The sequence below is a fragment of the Coturnix japonica genome, chromosome 2 (assembly GCF_054131305.1).
Source record: "Coturnix japonica strain WE chromosome 2, WE-NBRP24, whole genome shotgun sequence".
In the NCBI taxonomy this organism is placed as follows: Eukaryota; Metazoa; Chordata; class Aves; order Galliformes; family Phasianidae; genus Coturnix; species Coturnix japonica.
Window position 1 is genome coordinate 19,038,183 of NC_140664.1, and position 21,613 is coordinate 19,059,795.

The following is a 21,613-nucleotide window of genomic DNA, read 5'->3' on the forward strand; positions in this document are numbered from 1 at the left end:
GGGCTGCAGAAACTGCAGCAATAACATGCTACGATTTCAAACCGTCTCTGGTTAAACGGGAGACTGAAAATTTGACCACTAAGGTGGTTTAACTCTACATGTTCCTGTCTGGGAAAAGAAGGATAAGGAAAAACGACACCTTGGAACAATACATCTCTCAGAAAATACAGAGTAAACAGAATAAAGAAACAGAATAAAAGCACTGGTTTTGATGACTTTGTTTCCACTGTAGACAAGCTAAATAACATTTAAAACCCCAAAGGAAAAAAACAACACTTGCATCATTCAGAGGGATTGGAGCAAGAAACAGGGATTGGAAAGAGCTGTCTCTGTGGACGTGGGTTTTTTTTTTAATCTTTCTTAAGAAAGCAAATTATCACATAGCATGTTTTTGGCGAGTTAGTTTGTCCGAACTAAGCTTTTAGGTAAGAATGATACAAGAAAAAGAAATAGGAAAAGAAAGTGGAAGAAAGAGAATAAAAAAAGGGTGAAGGAAAAAAAGAGAAGAACTGTCACGTGAATTAACATTAATGTCTGTGCTGAGGAGCGTGGTGTGTTTTCTAGTTTTCAGGTGCGAATGCAGATGTTAACTGTGACTTGACGGCAGGTTGGGAACTGGGAAACAGAGTCTCTTATTATAGGGTAGAACTTGTGATGGTACCAAGTGCCCTTTGTGTAATTGTCTCACCATGTATCTACATTAAATTTCCTGAAGCGTATCCCTTTATGGCTTGGACTAAGCTTAAGAAACTTCTTATTTGAGATTTTTCTACTTCAGAAGCATGCATAAAATCAACACAGGCTTATGAAATCCCTGTCTGCTCTATTTATTCTGATCTGAACTTCTTTTCTCCTTTGTTTATAATGCCCTTTTGGAAGCCTGAAAATATTTTTTTCCCCTGCTAATTTTGAATGTTTCCATTTAGGAATAATTGATTCATCCTTAATTTTTGTACAGCTGCCATTCCAATTTTATTAAATATCTTCTTGTGCCACAGTATCTCTGTTTGTTTCAATACTGCTACTGACTGATGTCCACTCCGCTGTAGCGAAAGAGTATTTAAAAAGTTCATTTCTGGCACAGGAATGGGAGGAGGAGCACAAATGTGTGTATTTTCATATGTGGCACATAGCTACTAACCAGCATTATTTAGGTTTTCTTCTTTCTTTCGGGATAGAGAGGTAGATATTATAATAAACTCTTTAGGAATGTGGCTGGCTCAGGGAATTGCTGATGTCCCATGTGATCTTTTTCCAGCAGATTTTTGGTTCTAATTTGATCCAGATTATGAGTATCTAAAGACTCTGTGGCATATGCAAAATCACTTGACAGTCACAGTCCTGTTCCTAGTCGGCTCCAGGCCACACCACAGAAAGCACAATCTGAAGTATCACAGCTGGCACTCTTTGTGGAAAAGACAAGGATTCACTGCCTAAATCTCCCCTCAGCGGTAAACTTTCTTTAAGATTTCAATGTGTCATAAGCAAGAAATGATTAGCAATATTGCCTGCTTTCTTCAACGATTATCTTCAAGGACACCATGAGGAAGCACATGAAGATGCTGAAGGTCCTACAATACAGAAGTCTTGGGAGGAAACAGGGTTGTAGACTCTGTTTTGGGAACTGCAGCACTTTGGAAACAAACAGTCCTAATACTTATGAACAAAAATCCACTGCAACAGGTGCCAGAAGCCCCACGGACTGGGTGGACTGGGAAGGAGATGACTGCTGACCTCTTGTGTGGTGTATGCCTGTTTTTATGAGATATATTTGCTTTAATGCAGTTGGATGCATGGAGTTAGCACAGGCCTGGAAAGACACTCAGCCTTATAAAACCCCAGAGACTAGAGTGACTGGGAGTAACTATTGAGTGCTGACTTAATGGAGCTGGTTACCTCTGTCCCTTGTCCGTGGCTCTTCCTCCAATCATCCTATACCCATATTTGCACAGTCCTGAGCTGCCCTTTATACAGAACAATTAGGAGTTGGCTCTATATTCCACACTAATGACGTCAAAGAGTAATAACAATTAGCACTTCATTTAGCATCTCAGCTCTAACACAAAGATGTCTAGCCAGCACTATCTCAGGCACATGGGGAAACTGGTCACACAGAAAAGAATTTAATGACCTGGCCAGCCATGAAGTAAGCTTTCGCAGAGAGTCATCAGATTTCCTTATATGCAGACCTAGGTCCATCTACCCAAACATTGTCTCACGAAGACTGTCATTTAGAGGAAAATTCCTCATATGTAATTTATAACCATAACAGCTACAAAGCCTGCTATGCTTTTGTTCCAATTAAAGTTTTATCCTCTTTCTGCATTGTGTAATGCTGGGGGAGGGAGGGTGGAACTATCTGAGCAGAGCTCTGCAGAGCCCCCAGCCAGCTCTCCTGCTCACGCTGAATGACGGCACCTGCTTGCTCAGCAGCAGCAGTGCCCTTCTGGACGAGAGTGTACAGAGAGAGATGGAGATATACGATCAGTTCGTGTCTCTATCTTGTCATTCTTCCTGCATTATGTCAGTAATATTTGGCTTTCTGAGAAAATCCTCGACAGCCATCCTTCATTTCAGCATCAATTCATTTCAGTCTCAACGATGGCAACAAACTTTAATTCACCTTGAGAAATGATGCCCAGTTCAGAAATGCTGTTGCAAAGACTGTTCCCCTCTCTTGTTGCTGATGCTGTGTGATTTCTCCACCAACATCCTCCTTTTTCATCTCATTAAACAAAACTCCCTTTTCCCTTAGTTTTAAGGGCCCTATTCTCTGTCATTAGCAGCCAGGATCCCCTGCCTTTGGCAGAGGTAAGGCTTGAGCAAATTCCTCACTGCACAAGGGAGGCTTTGGGCTTTCATAGCATCTACTGCACTTGGTGTAAATCCCATAGAGGCTCCCAGGAACCAAACATGAGGAAAAACTTTGCTGTGAGGGTGCCAGAGCCCCGGGACAGGCTGCACACAGATGTTGTGGGTCTCCTTCTCAGGCCCTGCCAGGCAGGGGGGTTGGAACTACATGATCCTTGAGGTCCTTTCCAACCCGGGTCATTCTGTGATTCTGTGGAGATACTCAAAACACACATGGACACTTTCCTGTGTAATCTACTCTCGGGATCTGCAGTAGCAGCAGTCGGACTGGATGACCTTCAGAGCTCCATGACCTTCACAGATCCCTTCCAACTCCGTCATTACAAACAGCTCCATTTGTTTCTAGGTGCGGCTATTCCTTCATAGCACACCCTGTAAATATCATTTCATCTATTCTGGTAGTACGGCCACTTCTCTGAGGGAAAGAGGAGTGGGAAGGTCCCTTTAGCATAGCAGTATGACTGCAGGCGTCCTTCAGAACCGCCCCACAGAACCACCCCCCCCACATCCCGCCTCATGCAACACGGCGTGCTCTGAGCCCAACCGCTCGCCGTAGCGAGGCCGTACCCGCGCATGCGCAGTGCTGGAGCCGCAGAGGGTGCGCGGCCGGAGGGGCGGAAGGACGTTGTAGGGCTGGCGCTGAGGTGAGGCCGTGCTCGTACCCCCCGCTCCTCGCTCCGCCGGGCTCCCCTCCATCCCGCAGCCCCTCCCGTGCTGTCCCTCAGGGCCGCCAGCCGCCCCTCCGCCGCCATGAGCAGCCCGTGACCTCTAAGCGTCCCCACGGGCCCTGCGCCGTGTGTGAGAGAGGCGGCGGTGTTAGGCAGCACAGAAGGCTGTGACCTTCCTCAAGCCAAGTGACAGAAGGTTATTGAAGTAGAACTTAAATCTCACCGTTCTTTTCCCGTTTTTTTTTTTTTTTTTTTTTTGCTCATGTAGGGAATACGGTCATCATGTCCTCCGCGCTGTTGCCTAAGCCGCAGATGCGCCGCCTTTTGGCCAGGCGGATGAAGTTTCACCTCTTTGGGGCATTTGTTGTGTCTCTTGGATGTGCGGCGTTGTACAAGGTGAGATCACCGCTCATTCTGTTTCTAAGTGGAGCGTTTTTCACCAGCGAGCTTTAGTAATGCACTTCTGTAAGCATTAGTCTGTGTAATCTTCGTGATCTGAGTAACCTGCTGCCAACTGCAGCTGGTGACAGTTTAACCTGCATTCTCCTTAAGCTGCTTGTGGTGATTCACAGAAACGATGCTCCTCATGTTAACACTGAGACAGGGAGGTTTAAGTTAGATATTAGGGGGAAGTTTTTCACACAGAGGGTGGTGATGCACTAGAACAGGTTGCCCAAGGAGGTTGTGGATGCCCCATCCATGGAGGTATTAAAAGCCAGGCTGGATGTGGCTCTGGGCAGCCTGGTCTGGTGGTTGGTGACCCTGCACATAGCAGGGGGTTGAAACTAGATGATCTTTGAGGTCCTTTTAAGACCAGGCCATTCTGTAACCCAAAATTAACAGAGCACCATCAAACTCTGGAGGCCAACAAACGCCTGTCAGAAACAATAAGTTCGCACAGTTAAAGCTCAGCATCCACTTAACACATCTGATGAGAGGTAGGCAGGCTTGTTTGAGATGAAATCTGTAATGTCCTTCAACAGCCTGTGGTTTTATACTCATGTGGCAGCCTTACATTAACACTCTAGGAAGGCAGTGGACCATGTTTAGAACAAATAACTGATGTCAGTAGTAATTTACTGTTACTTGTTCTCTGCTGCTGGACAAACCCACTTTGACCTTTCCTTCTTACGTTTTTTTGGCTTTTTGAGCATATCCTCGTGCCTCAATTGAATGAGTACCCAAGGAGCATTTTATCAGACTTTTGTAGTTTATCCTGCAGTGTAGCTGAACTGTAGTCAATTATTTTGGGGTTCCTTTTGACCTGGAGTTGTGTAGCTGTCCACAGGCATACTCAGAATTTGCCATAACAGTTTGTGTTATGTGTACAGCTATAGAATCATAGCTATTACCCAGGTTGGAAAAGACCTTGAAGATCATCAAGTCCAACCGCAGCCTAACTAGTACCCTAACTCTAACAACCCTACACTAAATCATATCCCTGAGCACCACATCCAAACGGCTCTTAAACACATCCAGGGATGGCGATTCAACCACCTCCCTGGGGAGCCTATTCCAGTACCTAACTACCCTTTCTGTCTTACTACTACTTAACTACCCTTTTCTATCATGAGGCTGGCTGTCAATATAGACAGAGTGTTTCTGGATCTCAAAAACGTCATGTGCTATCTCTTTAAGGTTTCACTGTAGACATTATTTTCCAGACCAACAGTCAGGAAGCCTGAACTGTGGATTTGAACAGGAACACAGCAACTTTTTACTAGCTTCTGTCATTGAACTTGAGGCTGTTTAGAATGATGTCCACTGCTAAAATCATAGCAAGAAAGCAAAGCCAACCAAGCAAACCCACTGCCACCTGTAAAGCTTTGCAAGCTTTAATTTTCTGTGTGTTACTTTCCAGTTTGGAGTTGCTGAACCCAGAAAAAGAGCTTATGCAGAGTTCTATAAAAACTATGATCCCATGAAGGACTTTGAAGCCATGAGAGCAGCTGGTGTGTTTGAGTCTGCACCTCCCAAATGTCCATAATCTGCATTTCCAGGTAATAAACTATTCTGTATTAGAAGGGAAGTTTGGATTATTTTAGTGAAACATTGTGCTTCCATTTACACTTCTTCCTTTTCTGTTAAAAGTGAGAGGTGCTCTCAGAGAAAACAAAATACAAATTGTTCCTCACGAGAGCTGTGGGTAATAAAATCATTAAGAAGCATAGGAACTGAGAAGGGGGAGTAAGGGCAGAATGGGAATCTCCTGAATATCTTTTGGGTGACTGATAAAAATGTGTGAGCTATAGCAGACGTGCAGAGTGGTGCCAGGCCTTTCCCTCCTCATTCAGCAGTGTTCCAAACAGTTCTGTCCTTGCATGGAGAGGAAGCAAAGCTTTTGTATAAGACTTTCCTGATATCGCTATTATACTGATGTGTTTGCATCTTGAATTGCTTAACTCTGGGCTATCAAAACGTATCACTTGTGGTGCTTGTGATACAGTGAGGGAGAAAATGGAAAGGCTGTTTCTCTCTCACTGCATGGATCTCTTAGGTGAGAAGTAGAGACAGCTTCCACACGTCCCTTTGTCTTTTGGGGCTGGTTAGAGGGGAAAGATAACTACTTCTGAGGGGAAATACACGTACATGAATTTATTAAATACATGCATTTACATACATGTAAATACATGTATTCTTAAAAATCAAAGTAGCATGCGGTGTCTTGGGTAATAAGATTCAGACTTTTGCCTTGCTGCATTCAGCTGGAATAGAACTTTGTTCGGCGTACTCTTCTCACAGTGCTTACTGTGCTGCCTTTTGTGTGAACACTGCCGAACTCTAGTTCTCGTTCCTTCTTATTGTAACGCCAGGAAGAACGGTCTTGATTTCAACCTTGTCGTAGTTATTAATAAGCACGCAGCCAACTGCGCAGGCTCGTGATGTGACAATGAAGAATTCCTCCCCCCTTTTTCATTGGGATTTCTGACGCTGAGTTCTCTGCTTCTCTTAAAATGACTTCAGACTAATCTGGGACGATAGCTTTTTCATTCTTTTGGAATGTCTTCATATTGTGATCATTACGTGATAATCTGTGGCTCTAATTATCCTGTCCAGCTGGATTTTCTCAGCCTGTTTGCTTGAAGCAGCAAAATTGAATAAAACGTTTGTACTTAACACTATTAGCAAGAGATTTTGTTGTGTGACAATCTAGAACTATCTGCGTAAAAGAAGCAGAGCTCTGGCTTTCAAAGCCATCCTGCAGATCTTTGTTTCTTCCTTTTCCCTTGAGGAAAGAGTGTCTGTCCTCTCGTGGTAACGACTTCAGAAAAGGTAAATAACAAAATGACACGTTTACTTGGTTTTAATCTCGGTAATTCTGCCTCTGGTTTGGTCCTTGCTAACAGATAAGGACTTTCTAACTTTCTTAGGCTCTGGATTGCATTCTTTAGTCAGGTGGCCTTCATCAGAGTGTTCGGAAAGGCCATCTGGTGGTAAAACCATTTGAAACAAACACTGTCAACAGTGATCCATGTTAAATATTTAATTGGAATCATGAGCGGGATTTTTTTTCTATGGAAGTAGAGCTCCACTCTACTTATGTTCCCATTTGGGGCTTAAAAAAATCAAGTTACACATTGTGTGCACCTGTTGAAATTAAATGTTTCCTAAACATTTCTTCCATTCCTTAATTACACCGGCTCAAAAGAAAATGTGAAGGATAAATCTTCATCTGTCATTTTGTTTGTTTTAATTGCTGGTGCTTTTTATTCCTTGCTCTACTTAAGTAAGAATTAGTATTTTTCTACAGAATAGTAGGAGAAAGGAGCAAACAATGCTGCTGTTTCAAGTAGTCTAAAAAGAGTGTGAGAAGGACAAGTACACAAAACAGATGGAAGGCATTTTCATTTCCCTCCGAAATTTAAATGTTATTTATGGAAGCTGGGTGGAGGTTGAATTTGATGGGGTTTTTTTTTGGTACAGTTACCTAAAGGGTACAGTGGTCATGCATATTCTACGTCTGCTCTCATTTTATTGGGATATATTCTGTACGGGGCAGTAAATACAATGCTGTAACTTCATTTAGTGCTCACTCTGGAATCAGTACCTGAAACTGAGGAGATGGTACGTGGGGAGAGGAATTTGTTGGTAAAGGTGCTGGTTTGGAGTGCTGCATTGAGTTTGTTCCTTCTGGGACATGAAGAACTTGGTGTTTGTACTTAAAGTTTGTGCTTAAACTTTGACATGCTCTAACTTAAAGTTTGGAACTTAAAGTTTCAGCTACTGGCACAGGCCGTGTGAAGGTAGTGATAAAGGGAACTAAGTATAGGTCTGGGGAGTGTCTCACCTCTAGAGTGTGCTCCGTAATATAATAAAGGGGCAAGCTAAGAATTTGGTGCTAACCACTTGCATGACTTGTCCTGGAACACAGCTGGTCTTGGATTGTGTTCAATATAATGTGGAGAAGCAATTTGAATTTGGTTTTCTTCCTTCCTTGGTAGGTTGCCTACACCACTTGTTTCCTCTCTGGCTTCTCTCTGAAAGTTGCATTCCTTTCTCTTTCAGGCCCTTAGCAAGATTGATTCAGTTATCAGTGCTGCATGTATAGTGAATCTGACGTGCTGTGCAGGATTGTTCCAGCTCTTGATTTGTTCCATGTTTCACTTCTGTTTGCCACATGAAGGGTGTGTGAATCTTAAACTGTCAGGAAATAACAGAGGGAATTCCTCTAGACTAAACTACCACATAAACATTTCTCTCTATTGCTTTGCTTTCCTACCTACTAATGTCTTTACTGGGAGTATGAAGTTTGTCCGGCATAACTTAATTTCTTTTTATCTTGCAGATCCACAGATCCCCTTCAGCCGAAGGAGACTTAATGACTGAACCTTACGTGTTCGCGGAGTTATAAAGTGTAATGCACTTCAGTGTATGACGTGCTCTAATGTATCTCAATAAATAAAATACATACATCAGCGAAGCTTAATTGTCTTCATTAATGGTCAGAATGCTTACAGCTTACATGAGTGATGGAAAGTCTTCATAAATACTGCTAGAGGCCTGAGGTTAGCTTTGTGTCCACTGGGAGTTATTGCATCTTCATTCTGGCCAAATTTGATAAAGTATGTTCTTAAACAATGATGGCTAGGTTGTCTTTGCTGCTGATGGGAATATACAAGAGGAAAGTTGTTAGGGGAAGGGAGAGGCTGGATTTCTGGAAGGGTTTCTGCCTTCAGAAGTGAACTAACATTGAGATGAGAAAAATTATTGGGAATCTTGGAAATGCATCAACCAGCTTTCATAGGTTTACTGCCATTGCTTTGCCTTCCTTACAGCAGCCAAGTGTTACATCAGGACTTAGAAAGTATGCAAACGACCACTCTTGTATGTGGTATGTAACTGCAATTGGGAAATTACCTTAAACTGCAAGTGTATTCACATGTATTTGATGTACAAAGGGCTGTAGTCCACAACCTGATGATCCATCTTCTGCTTTGTTATCGGTCTTAGGGAACATGCTGTGTGCACTGCTGTAGCTGAGGTTGAAATATATAACTGTGTGGCTGAAGCTCTTGATTGCTGAATGTGGGTACTATGAGAGGAGTCAAAGCTGATCACGTGAAAGAAGGGAAGGCTTTGTATGAAGAAGCATGACAAATTAAGCCATCTGTGTTGTATTTGAAGGTCTTCAGTTCAAATCCTGTTTGGAGTAACTCTTATTCTAAATGGATCATTAACTACTTAACTTAATAGGTAACTGTGAGCAGCTTTTGGACTAATGAAAGCAAGTAAATAATGTATTTGATCCAGAACGCTCATATGGAGCAACATGGGATTTTCTTTTAAACTTGCAGTGTTTCCCTTGACCATAGAAAGAATTTGACATTAGTGGTGGAAGGGGAAACCATCTAGTAATCAAAATACCCCTACTCCTACAAATGTAAACCGAACTTTAACAATTGCAAATGATACCAATTTATCTTCCAAATGTACAGTATAAACATGGTATGCCATTATAGACTGACTACCATTTTCTCAGCCGTGTCTGCAGGTTCAAATAGCCAGGGGTCTTCAGTCATAATGACAGCTCCAGAGGCAAGGCAACTTGCTACTGCCAGGTGCGCGAGTGGAAAGAACCCAACTTCCCTCCCAGCTGTAGCGCATGCAGTCTTCCCAGTTGTTAGGAATGAATTTACTTTGAAATTCTAAGTAAGTTGTTTATTCTGAGCTGTTAGCTGCCAACTAGAGTGGTGTTTTCGTTCTGCTACCGGCACTGATTGATTCAAAGAAAGGAGAAAGAAGAGCTTTTAGTCTGTGCAGCAGAACTCCTCAGAGCTGTTCCTGTCTAAATGTGTTCAACAAGAAGGAAAGGCCAGTTCTGCTCTCTTTGCACTTCAGGAACCATCAGTGTGTAAGTTAAGTAAATGTTTTTTTTTGTTTTTTTGTTTTTTTTTTTAAATAATGCTATTGTGTTTTCACAAAACAGTGCACTTCCTTTCAGCCTGCAATGCCAGCCAAGCTATTCATTTCCTCTTGACTGGGACAGGAGGGCAAAGCTGGGGCCCACTATTATGAGGTAGGCAGAAGGGCTCACCTGCTCTGCTATCAGCACCAAGCTGTCAGTTTTTCTTGTGGTTCTTCTCTAAAGTTGAGTTAAGTAAGTTGCATCTTTCATAACAAACAGTTGGGACCTACTGTGGTACAAAGGCCTGTGTGAGCAAGGTTCTACTAAGCTGCCCGTGACAGCTCGCTGTTCACAGGAGATGCACAGCTTGTCTGCCCTGAGGCTACCTCCAACCATCTGTGAAGGGTGGTTGGCTTTTTAAAAGAATTTTTTGCTATATTTTTATGTGAAACAATATATTAAAAGGGATTGTTTGACCCAAACTACTTTGGGAGGGGTCTTACCATCTATAAGTAAGTGACTGTGCCTCTGAGTTTTTGGCTGGCTTGCTTTATTCTTGAGTGTTTGAGGAATGATTGATTGCTCTGGATGCAAACTAAAAAGATAGATTTGGAGTTGTGAGCTCTCCAGGTCTAAGGAGCATTATGAAAGTAGGTATGCTTTAAGGGTACACATTGGAGTGCTTTAGCAGCTAAGTACAGGCAGCTGCTCTTTGGACAACTTTGTTTTCATAGTTCACACAGCTCGTATGTAGGAGAGGCTGATTTATATGCCATCTCAGCACATGTTTCCACACATGCGGTCAGAAGGGGGAGAAGGAACCTGCCTAATGCAGTAAAGATGCTCACTTAGTTCACTGAAGAAGTGCGTAATTTAAACATGTTTATTCCAAGAGAACAGAATTCTGGAGGAACACAGATACAGCGTAAACAATGGCTGCAACCTACAACGTTTTAGGAATTGAGCTGCTGCCGTCCCTCATCCTTCACAGGTGTGGTTGTGTCCTCTCGGCTGGTTTCCGTGCCACACGTAAGATGAACAGATTGCTCTAATTCAAATGGTGACTGCAGTGCTGTTTTGATTCAGCTAGTCACAAAACCGTAAAACTTTTCAGCACATGTTTTGGCAAGGTAACGAGCAGCTCTTTACTTCCAAAGCATTGTCAGGATCTATTTTGTTTTTTGGTATATGACAAAGGCCAGTGACCAACAGGAATCCAAACACGAAGCTTGCGTATCTTTACCACTATTGTTCTATACAGTGACTGTAGTTCACTTGTAACGGAATGGCCAAGTAACTCACAGAAACAGCTATTACAGGAATAGCTTTATTTATCTTTAAACAATCTCTATATTACAATTTACGCATCAATATGCAAAATTAGAAGTATTAAACTATCTCCATAAAATATTCAGGAATGAAGTGTGTGTATATACATTTATTTTTTAAATAACAATATTAAAACAAAGACTAAATTATTAAAGCACTGTATGAAATGTTGATAAGGAACGGGCCTATTTCACATTCAGGAAGGACAACTCAGGCTTCTGTCTTTCAGTACACAGGAGACACGGCTTTCAGAAATCACATTCAACAAAACAGACCTCATGAGAAAAATACTGCCAATACTCCACTCGTAGGTACTGTGCATTTGGTCATATCTGGTATGCATAGAAGGTATGAAATAACAAAGGCGTATCTATTTGTGCTAAACGTTAATCAGATTTAAGTCCAGTTCTTGCCTCTAACTCTGGCCTTCAGGAATCCCAAGACAAAATGAATGTCTGTGAGTACATAGAGGAGTTAGAAGCACACTTGAAAGCCAAGTAAGCTCTTTAAAAAGAAATAACAAAACAGCTGCTCCAGACAGATTTGGTGTATAAAGTAATCTAACTGTGCCCAGAATGATTCCTTCTCTGCTACAAACTGCAAAATAGCTGAAAATAAAACAGTGAGAAAGCTCATTGGTCTTGATGTGTTTAGAAGTGCACTGTAGTGGCACCATTAACTACTCATTACTGTAACTGGAACCTGTGGGTCCTTACTTCTGGACCAAAATGAAATAAAAATAAATAAATAATCTCATTTTCCTTAGCACAGATAATATAGGAAAGGTTGTTATTTTGAAGTATCCCAAATTTTATCACTTTAAAGATGATTAGTTTAAAATAGGGCTTAAGTAAGCTGGTACTGTGCGTAGTGGTGGCAGATCAGCAGTAAGGAAGACCCACCAAGGCTGCATTTAGCACCTGCACATCCACGTTATGAGCTCATAGATTTTTAGTCGATTTCAAGGAGGCTAAGCTCTGGTTCGTAAATTTTTGACCTGCGTGTTACTGGCTTCCAGCAAATGACCAGACAACGCAGTGTCATACATACATTCAAAGTTCTGAAAATCTGATGGTGGATGAAATAAAGTTTCTGTATACAGACGGTTTTAAAAATAAATTCATGTTGTAGTTCATGTTTTGTTCTCCAAACCACACAAAGGCACTAGTTTACATTAAGGACTAATGTCCTGCAAAACTTCAGTCAAATAAAGGAAGCTATTCTAAGGTTAAAGTGGTGCTAAAACCCAGCTGTCACTAAGTAACTTAAAACAGCCACGCTGGGTTTTTCAGATTTAGTGGGGGAAAATGTTTTGCCTCAGGATGTGTGTGCTGGGGGCAGTGCATGTGTGGGGGGAATGGCTCAGCCTTGAGCAAGTTTTTACAGCTGAGTTATAAACCTGGTTTACAACAGAAACTGGCAGACCCTAAAATATGATATAGTATGTATTGATACATATGTTTTGTGTGGCAAAAATATCTCTATGCATGCAGTTTTTCCTTAGTCCCTGATTTTTTGGTTAATGAACAAGAAAGGATTTTGATCAAACTATATAGTGTAAGGCTTTTCCGTTTCACTTTAGAACACCTTCCTTCCAGCACCAGCATCTTGGCTACGGAGTAGGAATGCTGTCATGATTAGAAAAGCTTGACTTGGTTATTATACCTCCTACTTCCTCAAAAATTATATGCATCTTTCATTGATACAGGTTACTGCGTAGGAAGCGTTATGTTAAAACAGTAAGGTATTACAATTATTTATTAATAGAATCCTTTCCTCAAGGCTTTATTTTTTACCATTACAAATTTGCTAATGAATACTTGGGCAAAGTTTGGATCAACCACATAGTTATATGTTTTCGTTACAGTTGGAAGGTGTTCGGCAGCCACAGCTTGCGGTGCTGGCCCTGTGGCGGTGCTGGGGGCGAGGTGGTGAGATGTCTTTGTGACGTATTCCACGAGGCGGTTGTACTGCTGTTCTGATAGTCTCTCTCTAACTCCATCAGCCTGAAATTAGACAACAAAAGGATTATTGAGTAATTGATGGTGACTGAACTTAGTGGTGAAGACGGTAACTTCCATATCATTTTCTCTAGTTAAAAACCTTCCTCCCTGGGATCTCCCTTATAATAGTTTCATGGATGTATTAATCAGCAGATTCCTCCTGTCACTGGATGATGAATAGCTCTTTGCTATTTTGATTTGTTCTTGCCTGTGAAGCTCCAGTTCCACCATAGGAAAGTCTAAGCAGAATCTTTGGAGATTTCCAGGGATGGACCCAACACAACTTGCTCAAGAGAAGATCTTTACAACATACCAGCTCTTTGCAGACAGGAAAAAATACCTAAAGCCCCATTAGAAAAACGCCAGTAGCTCCCAAGAGTGTTTATCAGATAGCAGTTCTGATTGATCAGCAAAACTTTCACATACATCCACCTGTTTCTGGTAACCACAAAACCATCCACAGAACTACAGAGTTTTTTAAAGAAGATTTTCACTAAAGATGGTTTGGGCCTGCTACTTATCTGCTTAAGAACTCATGCAAAGTGTCTTCTCCAATGTGAGATGGAGAGACTACTCTGAAAAAATCCCTTTTTGTAGGCTGAAATATGTTGTGGTTCAAGGTTCTAGTAAGAAGGCCGTAATGATGCACCCCTAGCTAAAGCCAAGGTTGCTAACAGAAAGGTGGCATCTACCATGTGGTTTCAGTCATTTTAGATGAAAAGCCATGGGCAAATCTGGCCCTGGAAGAATCTGCTGTGTACTTTTTTTTTTTTTTTCTCTGAAGAGAAAGAAATTGACTGCAACTAAACTGAGAAGGGAGAACATGTATGCAGGCATCAGCTATTTCAGAAACATCGCCATGGATGCCGCAGTGTTGTCAATATCAACCGGGTTCGAATCCCCCCTGTGGTGCAAGTGGTAGAAGTGCCGCTTGCTACACAGAGGCTCGAATCACGGGGGTTGGACTCGATGATCTCTAAGGTCACTTCCAACCCGCACAAGACTGTGATACTGTGTGAATTCAGAATCAAACTTATTTCCAAAGTGTGAAAATAAAAGAAAGGCAGACGCTATCCTAGGGATAGAATTGCATCATAGAATCACAGGGATAGGTTTTGATGCTTCCTTAGTTAGAGTTAGAGAACTGCTGACCATTTGCATTTCTGCAGGGTTTAAAATGTCTTCCTTTGTTGGATGTCACGCCGAGGATTCAAAGACTGCTGCCTTCAGCCTTTCTTTCAGGAAGTTTTACACATGCCTCAATGGTATTTTCAAGCAGTGCCATTGGATTCTGTTTAACAGCCAGGATCAATATCTTGTCACATCTTTGGACTGCAAGGCTCATTTAAAACAAACCATTGCCTATTTGAAGAAATAATTAATATGATTCATAGATAGTGACAGCTGTCACGTTCAAATCAAAACAGTCCCTTGCCTTTTTTTTTATATGTATAAAAAAAAACCAAACTATGCCTTTGGAGAAGAATTTACTGCTCATCAAGCAGAAACCCTCCTGTTTTCAATCATCACCACAAAAATGCTAAAGGAAGCAGGCTCTTGAACAAACTCAGAAGCTCAAAGTTGGAGCCTGTGCTCAGAAACAATGGAAATGAAGAAATGGGCAGAGGAAAGTGTTGTTTCCTCTACTCTCTCCTTAAAGGGAGGGGGAAAAAATTGCAAGGCAGACTGCTGCTGCAGCAGCTAGATACATGGCAATGGAGAATGGAGAATGTCTGAATGATGGCTTCAGTCTGCTGAAAATGCGGACTGCAGAAGCAGCACCTCAGCAGTCCATCTGTTCTACCAGTTGAAAGGAGATGCATATGCTGAAGTAGCACCTATGTAAACTACACTAACAGTTCTGACTTCACAGTGCCCAAAAGACAAAAGGTGTCAAAACACATGGAAATGGTGTTGGCATTGAAGTCTCCTAATTGGGTGAACCCATTATTCGTGGGACCCTCAATGAATGTCAGTGGGTGCCATTTTTCTGCACAAAGGAATTCAATTCCACACCTTTGCTCTACAGGCACTTCCATATCAGGTGCCATTTTGTCAGACCACCCCTGTGCTTCCATACTACCAATATCTGCCTTTGATGTCATGGGCGAATATACTAAAAAATTGGAGGCATTACTTTCAGAGCAAACCTCATAAAAGAGGGTAGATTTAAATGAGACGTAAGGAAGAAATTCTTCACAGTGAAGGTGCTGAGGTGCTGGTGCAGGCTGCCCAGAGAAGCTGTGGATGCCCCATCCCTGGAGGTGTTCTAGGCTGGGTTGGATGGGGCCCTGGGCAGCCTGGTCTGGTGAGAAGTATTTCTGTGCCCATGGGTGGGAAGTAGCTCCCTTCCAACCCAAATTAGTCTGTGATTCTTTGATTCATTCAGACCTAGGCCATATCCCACAAATAAAGCATAATTATTCAGGAGGAAATATTAACTGTACTTGGACAGTCTTCCAAAGTATCTGGGATCCTACCTGCTTCCAGATGACCTCATTTGTAACTGTCTGCTTCCCCAGCCAGTTACAGTTTAGCTTATATTGTCAAGACAACAAGAAAAACTTGGAATTGCTGCTATTCAACTTTTTTTTTCTCCCCTAAATGGGACCTAGCACTCTCACTAGGTTCCTTAACCAGCTATTTTGAGAATCTGCAATGTTGACAGCCAAACCATTCAATCAATCAAAAATTGAACAAGGGTTGCTTAGAGCACCTGCTAGATGAATCTTAAACAACACGTGGCCTTTAAGTCACGTTGTCTGGGTTAGGAACTTTAATTTTTTTTCTAAAATTCCTCCAACTATGATTTATAAAGAATAATCCTTCAGCAGTTCTAACTAAATCTACAGTAGCTACGGCATATTTGTTGTAGCAGTCCAGATGTGTGTGTAGCAATTATGGTCTTCTTTGTGCACACGGAGTGAGTAAAAAGGTCTGTTATTCTGGGGGCTCTTTCCTCCTCACAACTTCTTTAACAATCCACGGAGTGGCTTTCAGCTCCAAGTACGATACAGGTAGCATGTGTGAAAACCCTGTTGCAGAACATCACATAGAAATCCTGGAATATCTGAAATTCCAGCGCCCTTCAATTTTTGCTGCCTGCGATGAACTATATCAAGAGCAGTTGGAATAGGAGGCTCTTAGAGAGCTTGATGCCTGCCTGGAAGCACGCAGTGTCTCAATTACTTTGGAAGACAATCCAAGCACAATTAATGCTTCCCTTTCAATAACAATGTTGTCAGTGCCAAAGTTTTCAAGATTCCATCCAGGTTATTCCTAGCCAGATGGATTAAGTTATATCTTGTGGAGGAGAACAAGCCATCAGGCACACCGACTGCTGAAAGAGTCAAAATATGCTCTATAACATCTCTGGTGATTACAGCTGTAGAACAACTCATGTTTTGTTTCCTAATAGTTCCAAGAAGCTGAGGAGAGGCAAAGGGAGAAACTGTTTTGGGCAGAGCTGAAACAAAACTTCTGGCAATTATTTTGGGTGGACAAGAAGACACACACACACACACACACACAAAGTATTTTTATAATGCTGAAATGATTTGTTTCAATTTGTCTTTGACTCAAATAATCAGCAAAATAGATATAATTTACATTTGGCAATAATACCTCACCATAATATTTTGGCAGACCTATATGGGCATTTTTTCAGCAAAAAATGTTGGTCTTCACCAAGGTCACCATGTACAGCTACAGCAAGACAGCCTACCAGTAAGAGCCGGGAGTCATGTCTATTCAGGTGTAGCTCTGCAGCTCTGAAGCTGCTTACCTGTAAGCCATAGCTTGCTGCTCCTAAGTTTGCTTTTCCTTATCATATTCACAGAGCCTTTTTACACACTCTTGTTGAACAGCTGAAAGGGAGGCCTTGGCTCCCATAAATACTGGTGCTCTACAGAACTTTGCTCCACCCCTGGGGCACATGCACTCTTCATTGCTTTTATCATGCCACGCATTTTCACTGTATTTCACTGCACTCTCAGTATGTGTCAGCAGAAGACACTGTACGCAGAGACTGGATGCCTCAAGGCTTATAGCTCCTGGCATTGCTATGCCTCTGGAGTAGGGGGTCCCATATTTTTATCCACAGTTAAAGAAAGAAACATGTATTTAGTCCTGTACCTCTCCAAGGCAGGTCACTTAATGGTGTGTACATAGGAATGTTGGATTCTGTGCACGTCACTTAGAATGGAGCATTTACATGAGCCACTTGGCCTAGTAGTCCCATATTGCCAGCTGCAGCAGCTATGGGGACTGGAATTACTCCCCATCCCTTGCCTTTCCTCCTCCTAGGCAGACATCACCATCTTGCAGCAACCTTTGGGCAAGCATCCCCCCAACAGAGCAGCAGCCTACTCTTCACCCCATGGATATAAAGAGTCACCACAGCTACTACAACCCAATCAAATAAATACAGCCTGCTGCTAAAATTAGGGTTAAATTGAGTGCATCAGTCGAATCTCAGGGAGAAGAAATCAACTTCCCTCCAGGACAGTAGTTCTGAACTGAGCAGGATGGGCTACATTCAGTAGAATGGGTGCCTCCAGCAACCACACTGTTCAGGGACAGAAAAGCTGAGCTTTGGCCACTTGCATCAAATTTAAGTAATGCCTCATGGAAAACAGCGATGCAAAAGGGCAAGTTCAGTCAACATCACTCTGTGAGACTGACATTACTGGAAAGACAATAAATATAAACAGAGAATTCAGAAATTCAAATGCCTTCCGTAAAAATTCCAAGTATTGTCATGATACAGATGAAGTCCTTGTTCTGCTGGAATTGATGGCAAAATTCTTTGGTGACCAGCAAAGTTTGGTTTTTCTGAGAACGCTGAAGCCTCCCCTACTTTTGGCACACCTCATACTTTCTGTTACTTTGCATTTATTCTTTTTGCATATTTGAAACAGGAATTTGTGGCACGGCAGTGCATTGACTACCTGACATACATTCAGAAAAAACAGGAATTAGGACATACATGTTCGTTTTTGAAATCATAGGGCCATTGATTCCACTTGAGAATTTAATACAATAAACATTGTTTCCCAAAAGTGTAAAAATATACCATTCTTCTACCATTAAAAGATGATAATTCATCCAAAACCTCAGCATTCAAATGGCCTAGAGATCTTTCAATAGGAAGATGAAGGATTTATGCTCTTCCTGGCAAACAATTGGTGCCTCCAATCTCAGCAAGAAAACTGGTCTTTTTTAAAGATAGCATTTGCAAAAGAAGGAACATCTAAATAACTAAACAGCAGCCAAGAAAAAGCACTTCCCTGAAAGTAGGGTGATAAGAAACACCTGAAGGAAGGATGCATCAGCATTACTGAGTTGTTAGAACAGAATTCACAGGATGATGAAAGGAACTGTTCTCACTGTGACTTTGTAGGCACAGCTCTAACTGGCAGACAAGCACCTCACATACCTGCAGCTAGGCATGAGAACTTCTTCAGAAACAAGGTGGTGCTTGCCAAGAACCTACACTTCCTCTAATTTTTCCCTTGGAAAATTGCTGTCACAGATAAAAAAATTTCATGATCAGAAAGAGGACAGAAGCAAAGAGACGAGTTCCTTTTATCCAAAGGGCAACAGTCAACAATGAGTTTGTGAGAACAATGGGTGCCCTGGTTTGGTACTTAAACCTCCGGTCTCTCAACCCAAAGGTGAGTGTGCCCAGTGCTAAAAGCATCACCACCACTGTGATCTTTGACTGAAAACATCACTCAGCCCTTACCTCCAAATCGCAAGGCACTCTCTGTTGTTTCAGTTGCACCTTCAGCAGATCTTTTTGCTGATCATCCTCCAGACAATCGATTTCAGTCACGGGGAAGGCCTGCTGCTGCGTGTCTTCGCTGATACTGACCACAAAAAGCACCTCCGAGGTGAGCAGCAAGCAGCCGTCGTGCTGCTGGCCTGACCCACTGACAATCATGACATCTAAGGCCATATGGACCTCTGGCTTCCCTAAAGATTGCAGCATTTTCCTGTGTTATCAAAGAACAAAAAAAAGAAGTAGTTAGTGTTAGGCACTGGATCCTCAAGGACTTCTTTTGATCACTAATGCTCTTAAGCCTGTAGCTATCGTCTACAAATAGAAAATAAGCCATGGAATACATTCCAAATCTCCGTTACTGAACAATGTAAGACTCAAGATTTAGTGGATAAATGTGAAAATGTTATTTATCAAAACTCCCTAATCATTCAATGCAAAGTTGGCCTAATAACCATGCTAGGTCAGCCTATTTCCCATCCTAATAGAAAAATTACCCTGAGAAGCGGCTTACAAATTCAGCACAGAAAATAAAGCTATCTTCACTAACAGCTGTTTCTGGAGATGTGCAGTATTTTTCTTGGGCTCAGTGCAATGATAAATAAGAGCTCACTGAATGCCATTAAATAAAGATCAGCTCTGTAGTTCCAAAGCTGGAAGCAGATCAGCAGCCCATCATTTGCAGATTGGGTTTCTATGCACTACCTTCGTGTTTAATGTTCCTAAACAAACTGCCATAACTCAGCCTTTCCTAGGGAAGCAGCCTGTTAACTTGACCACAGGCCAGAGCCTATTAATAAACAACGTGGATGTAAAAATGAGCAAGTGTCTAAATAATTTTACCAGACGTATTTGACGTGGCTATTTGGAGCCTGCTCAACTTGTTGATCATTTGGATGAGAGCGCTGCTTGGGAAGCTGAGAAAGTCCAGCTCCATGCAAAATACCTGCGGTAAGAGAATTTAAGGTTTTTAGTAGTTGTTTTCTAAAAAACAGTTACACGTTGTAGTGATGTCATCTGTTAAAAGCAGTTCATAAAGCAGTGCAGATCCAAAGTGATGTCACATCTCTGGAGGCTGTAGTCAAGATAATTCATTAAATATTACAACGCAAGAGTTGTGCACTTAACCCTAGTGATCTTGCATTAGCAAGAATCAAAGAAAAAACAACAATCCAAAATGTTCTAAAAATCTGCCATACATTTGCAATTAAGAGAAACATAATGCTCCTGAGAGCCATCATTTCAGAGAAGGATCGGACATATCTCTTACGGTTTTTGTATAAAAAATAAAGACTGTTGTTAATTCTCGTCGTTAATATTAAAACACTTCCATTCATGTACCACAATTGGTACAGATTTGAAGGAAAGTTTGCCTAGGCCCTGTATGTTCAGTCACTTAATCTCAGTCTGTTAAGCACAGATCCATAGGCATTCATGAGATCTCCCAGGGCATCTGGTTTACCATGAACACTTCTTAATGCCCACAGAATGGAGACTAGAAGAAGCAGTATAACATCGTTCAAAACAGGCTATCCAGAGCTGAAGATGATACAGTATGTTTGCTTTCAGAGGGCTTGTGGTCTTTTAAAAATGAGGCACGGTCACCAAAAAGAGAATGAGAAGGTTGCCAAACATTCACAAATTAACTAGTTTTAGAAACATTAGTAAGAAAGACAGGAAGTAGGCTAAGCAGTTAGCAGTAGTGTCATAAGGTTTAGTGCAAAGTTACTCTTTGAGTAAACAAAGATGGGGGTTTTTTTTTGGACTAATTAAGCATTCTATTGAAGGAAAAGGCATTTTTTGCATAAGGGTGTCAATAACTTAGATTCCTTTTTGCACAATGGATAATAATTTAAACAAAACATCAGCACTGAGAAAACCCTTTAATTTTTAACACACATGTTGATGGTAATACTTAAAAGCAGCATCCCAGTTGTAACAGTTGGCTTACTGACGTTCTCAGCATTATGTGAGTGAAAATGTTATTTACAGATGGAGAAAGAGAGAACATGTGTTTATTTCTGTGTGGTCCCCCACCCCTTGGTCCCCCCCAAGAGGCACGGTCCCACTTCCAATCCAGTTGTGGGTAAGAGTTACTTGAACTCCTGTGTTTTCCTCTCACGCACTGTCAGCTATTATTGATACAGTTTTGATGTTTTTTCCTGGCTAACTCCTTCTGTCACATGCTCATGGAAAACATGATGTGTTGTGTACCATATCTGCAATGAAAAGTGTCCTTCTACTGTTACAAGTTTCTTGATAAAGACTGCTCTGAATCTAAAAAGAATAATCCCACAGTCAACAAAAAGTTCGCAGTGTGAGATGACAACAGACACAAGTTTTGATTTTACTGATATGGGCTCTACATATCGGATGCATATTTCAGGACAGTGGATATTATTAACACTCCTACAAACCACATGAAGTCAAGGCAATTATTTTAAAGAATTACAGAAATTTAATATTTAATTATTTCTTTCAATGGATTACTTCAAGAAATGAGCTTTAAATGTAATGGGAATTGTGGAAAGAATGTCCTAAACTTTAGCTCTACTAAAATGTAGTACTTAGAATGTACTATGCACATTTATCCCATGTAGTGAAACAAAATTAA

General features: G+C 41.5%; 2 protein-coding genes across 11 annotated transcripts in view; one reads left to right on the forward strand and one right to left on the reverse strand.

Annotated features, from left to right (window-relative positions):
• Positions 1-3,464: 3,464 nt before the first annotated feature.
• COX6C (cytochrome c oxidase subunit 6C) lies at positions 3,465-8,460 on the forward strand. The gene is made up of 4 exons (XM_015856133.3): positions 3,465-3,515; positions 3,808-3,935; positions 5,401-5,539; positions 8,326-8,460. The coding sequence occupies exons 2-3, from the start codon at positions 3,822-3,824 to the stop codon at positions 5,524-5,526; spliced, it is 240 nt and encodes a 79-aa protein (XP_015711619.1). The 5' UTR covers positions 3,465-3,515; positions 3,808-3,821; the 3' UTR covers positions 5,527-5,539; positions 8,326-8,460.
• A 2,738-nt stretch (positions 8,461-11,198) lies between these two features.
• The window catches only part of VPS13B (vacuolar protein sorting 13 homolog B), a 394,840-nt gene continuing 384,425 nt past the window's right edge, over positions 11,199-21,613 (reverse strand). For all 10 annotated transcript variants that reach the window (XM_015856027.3, XM_015856030.3, XM_085537180.1 and 7 more), the window contains 3 exons: positions 19,843-19,945; positions 18,964-19,213; positions 11,199-13,220 (listed from right to left, as the gene is read on the reverse strand). In XM_015856027.3, coding sequence (XP_015711513.2) covers positions 12,975-13,220; positions 18,964-19,213; positions 19,843-19,945 — 599 coding nt within the window. In that variant the 3' untranslated portion in view covers positions 11,199-12,974. The remainder of the gene's footprint in view (positions 13,221-18,963; positions 19,214-19,842; positions 19,946-21,613) is intronic.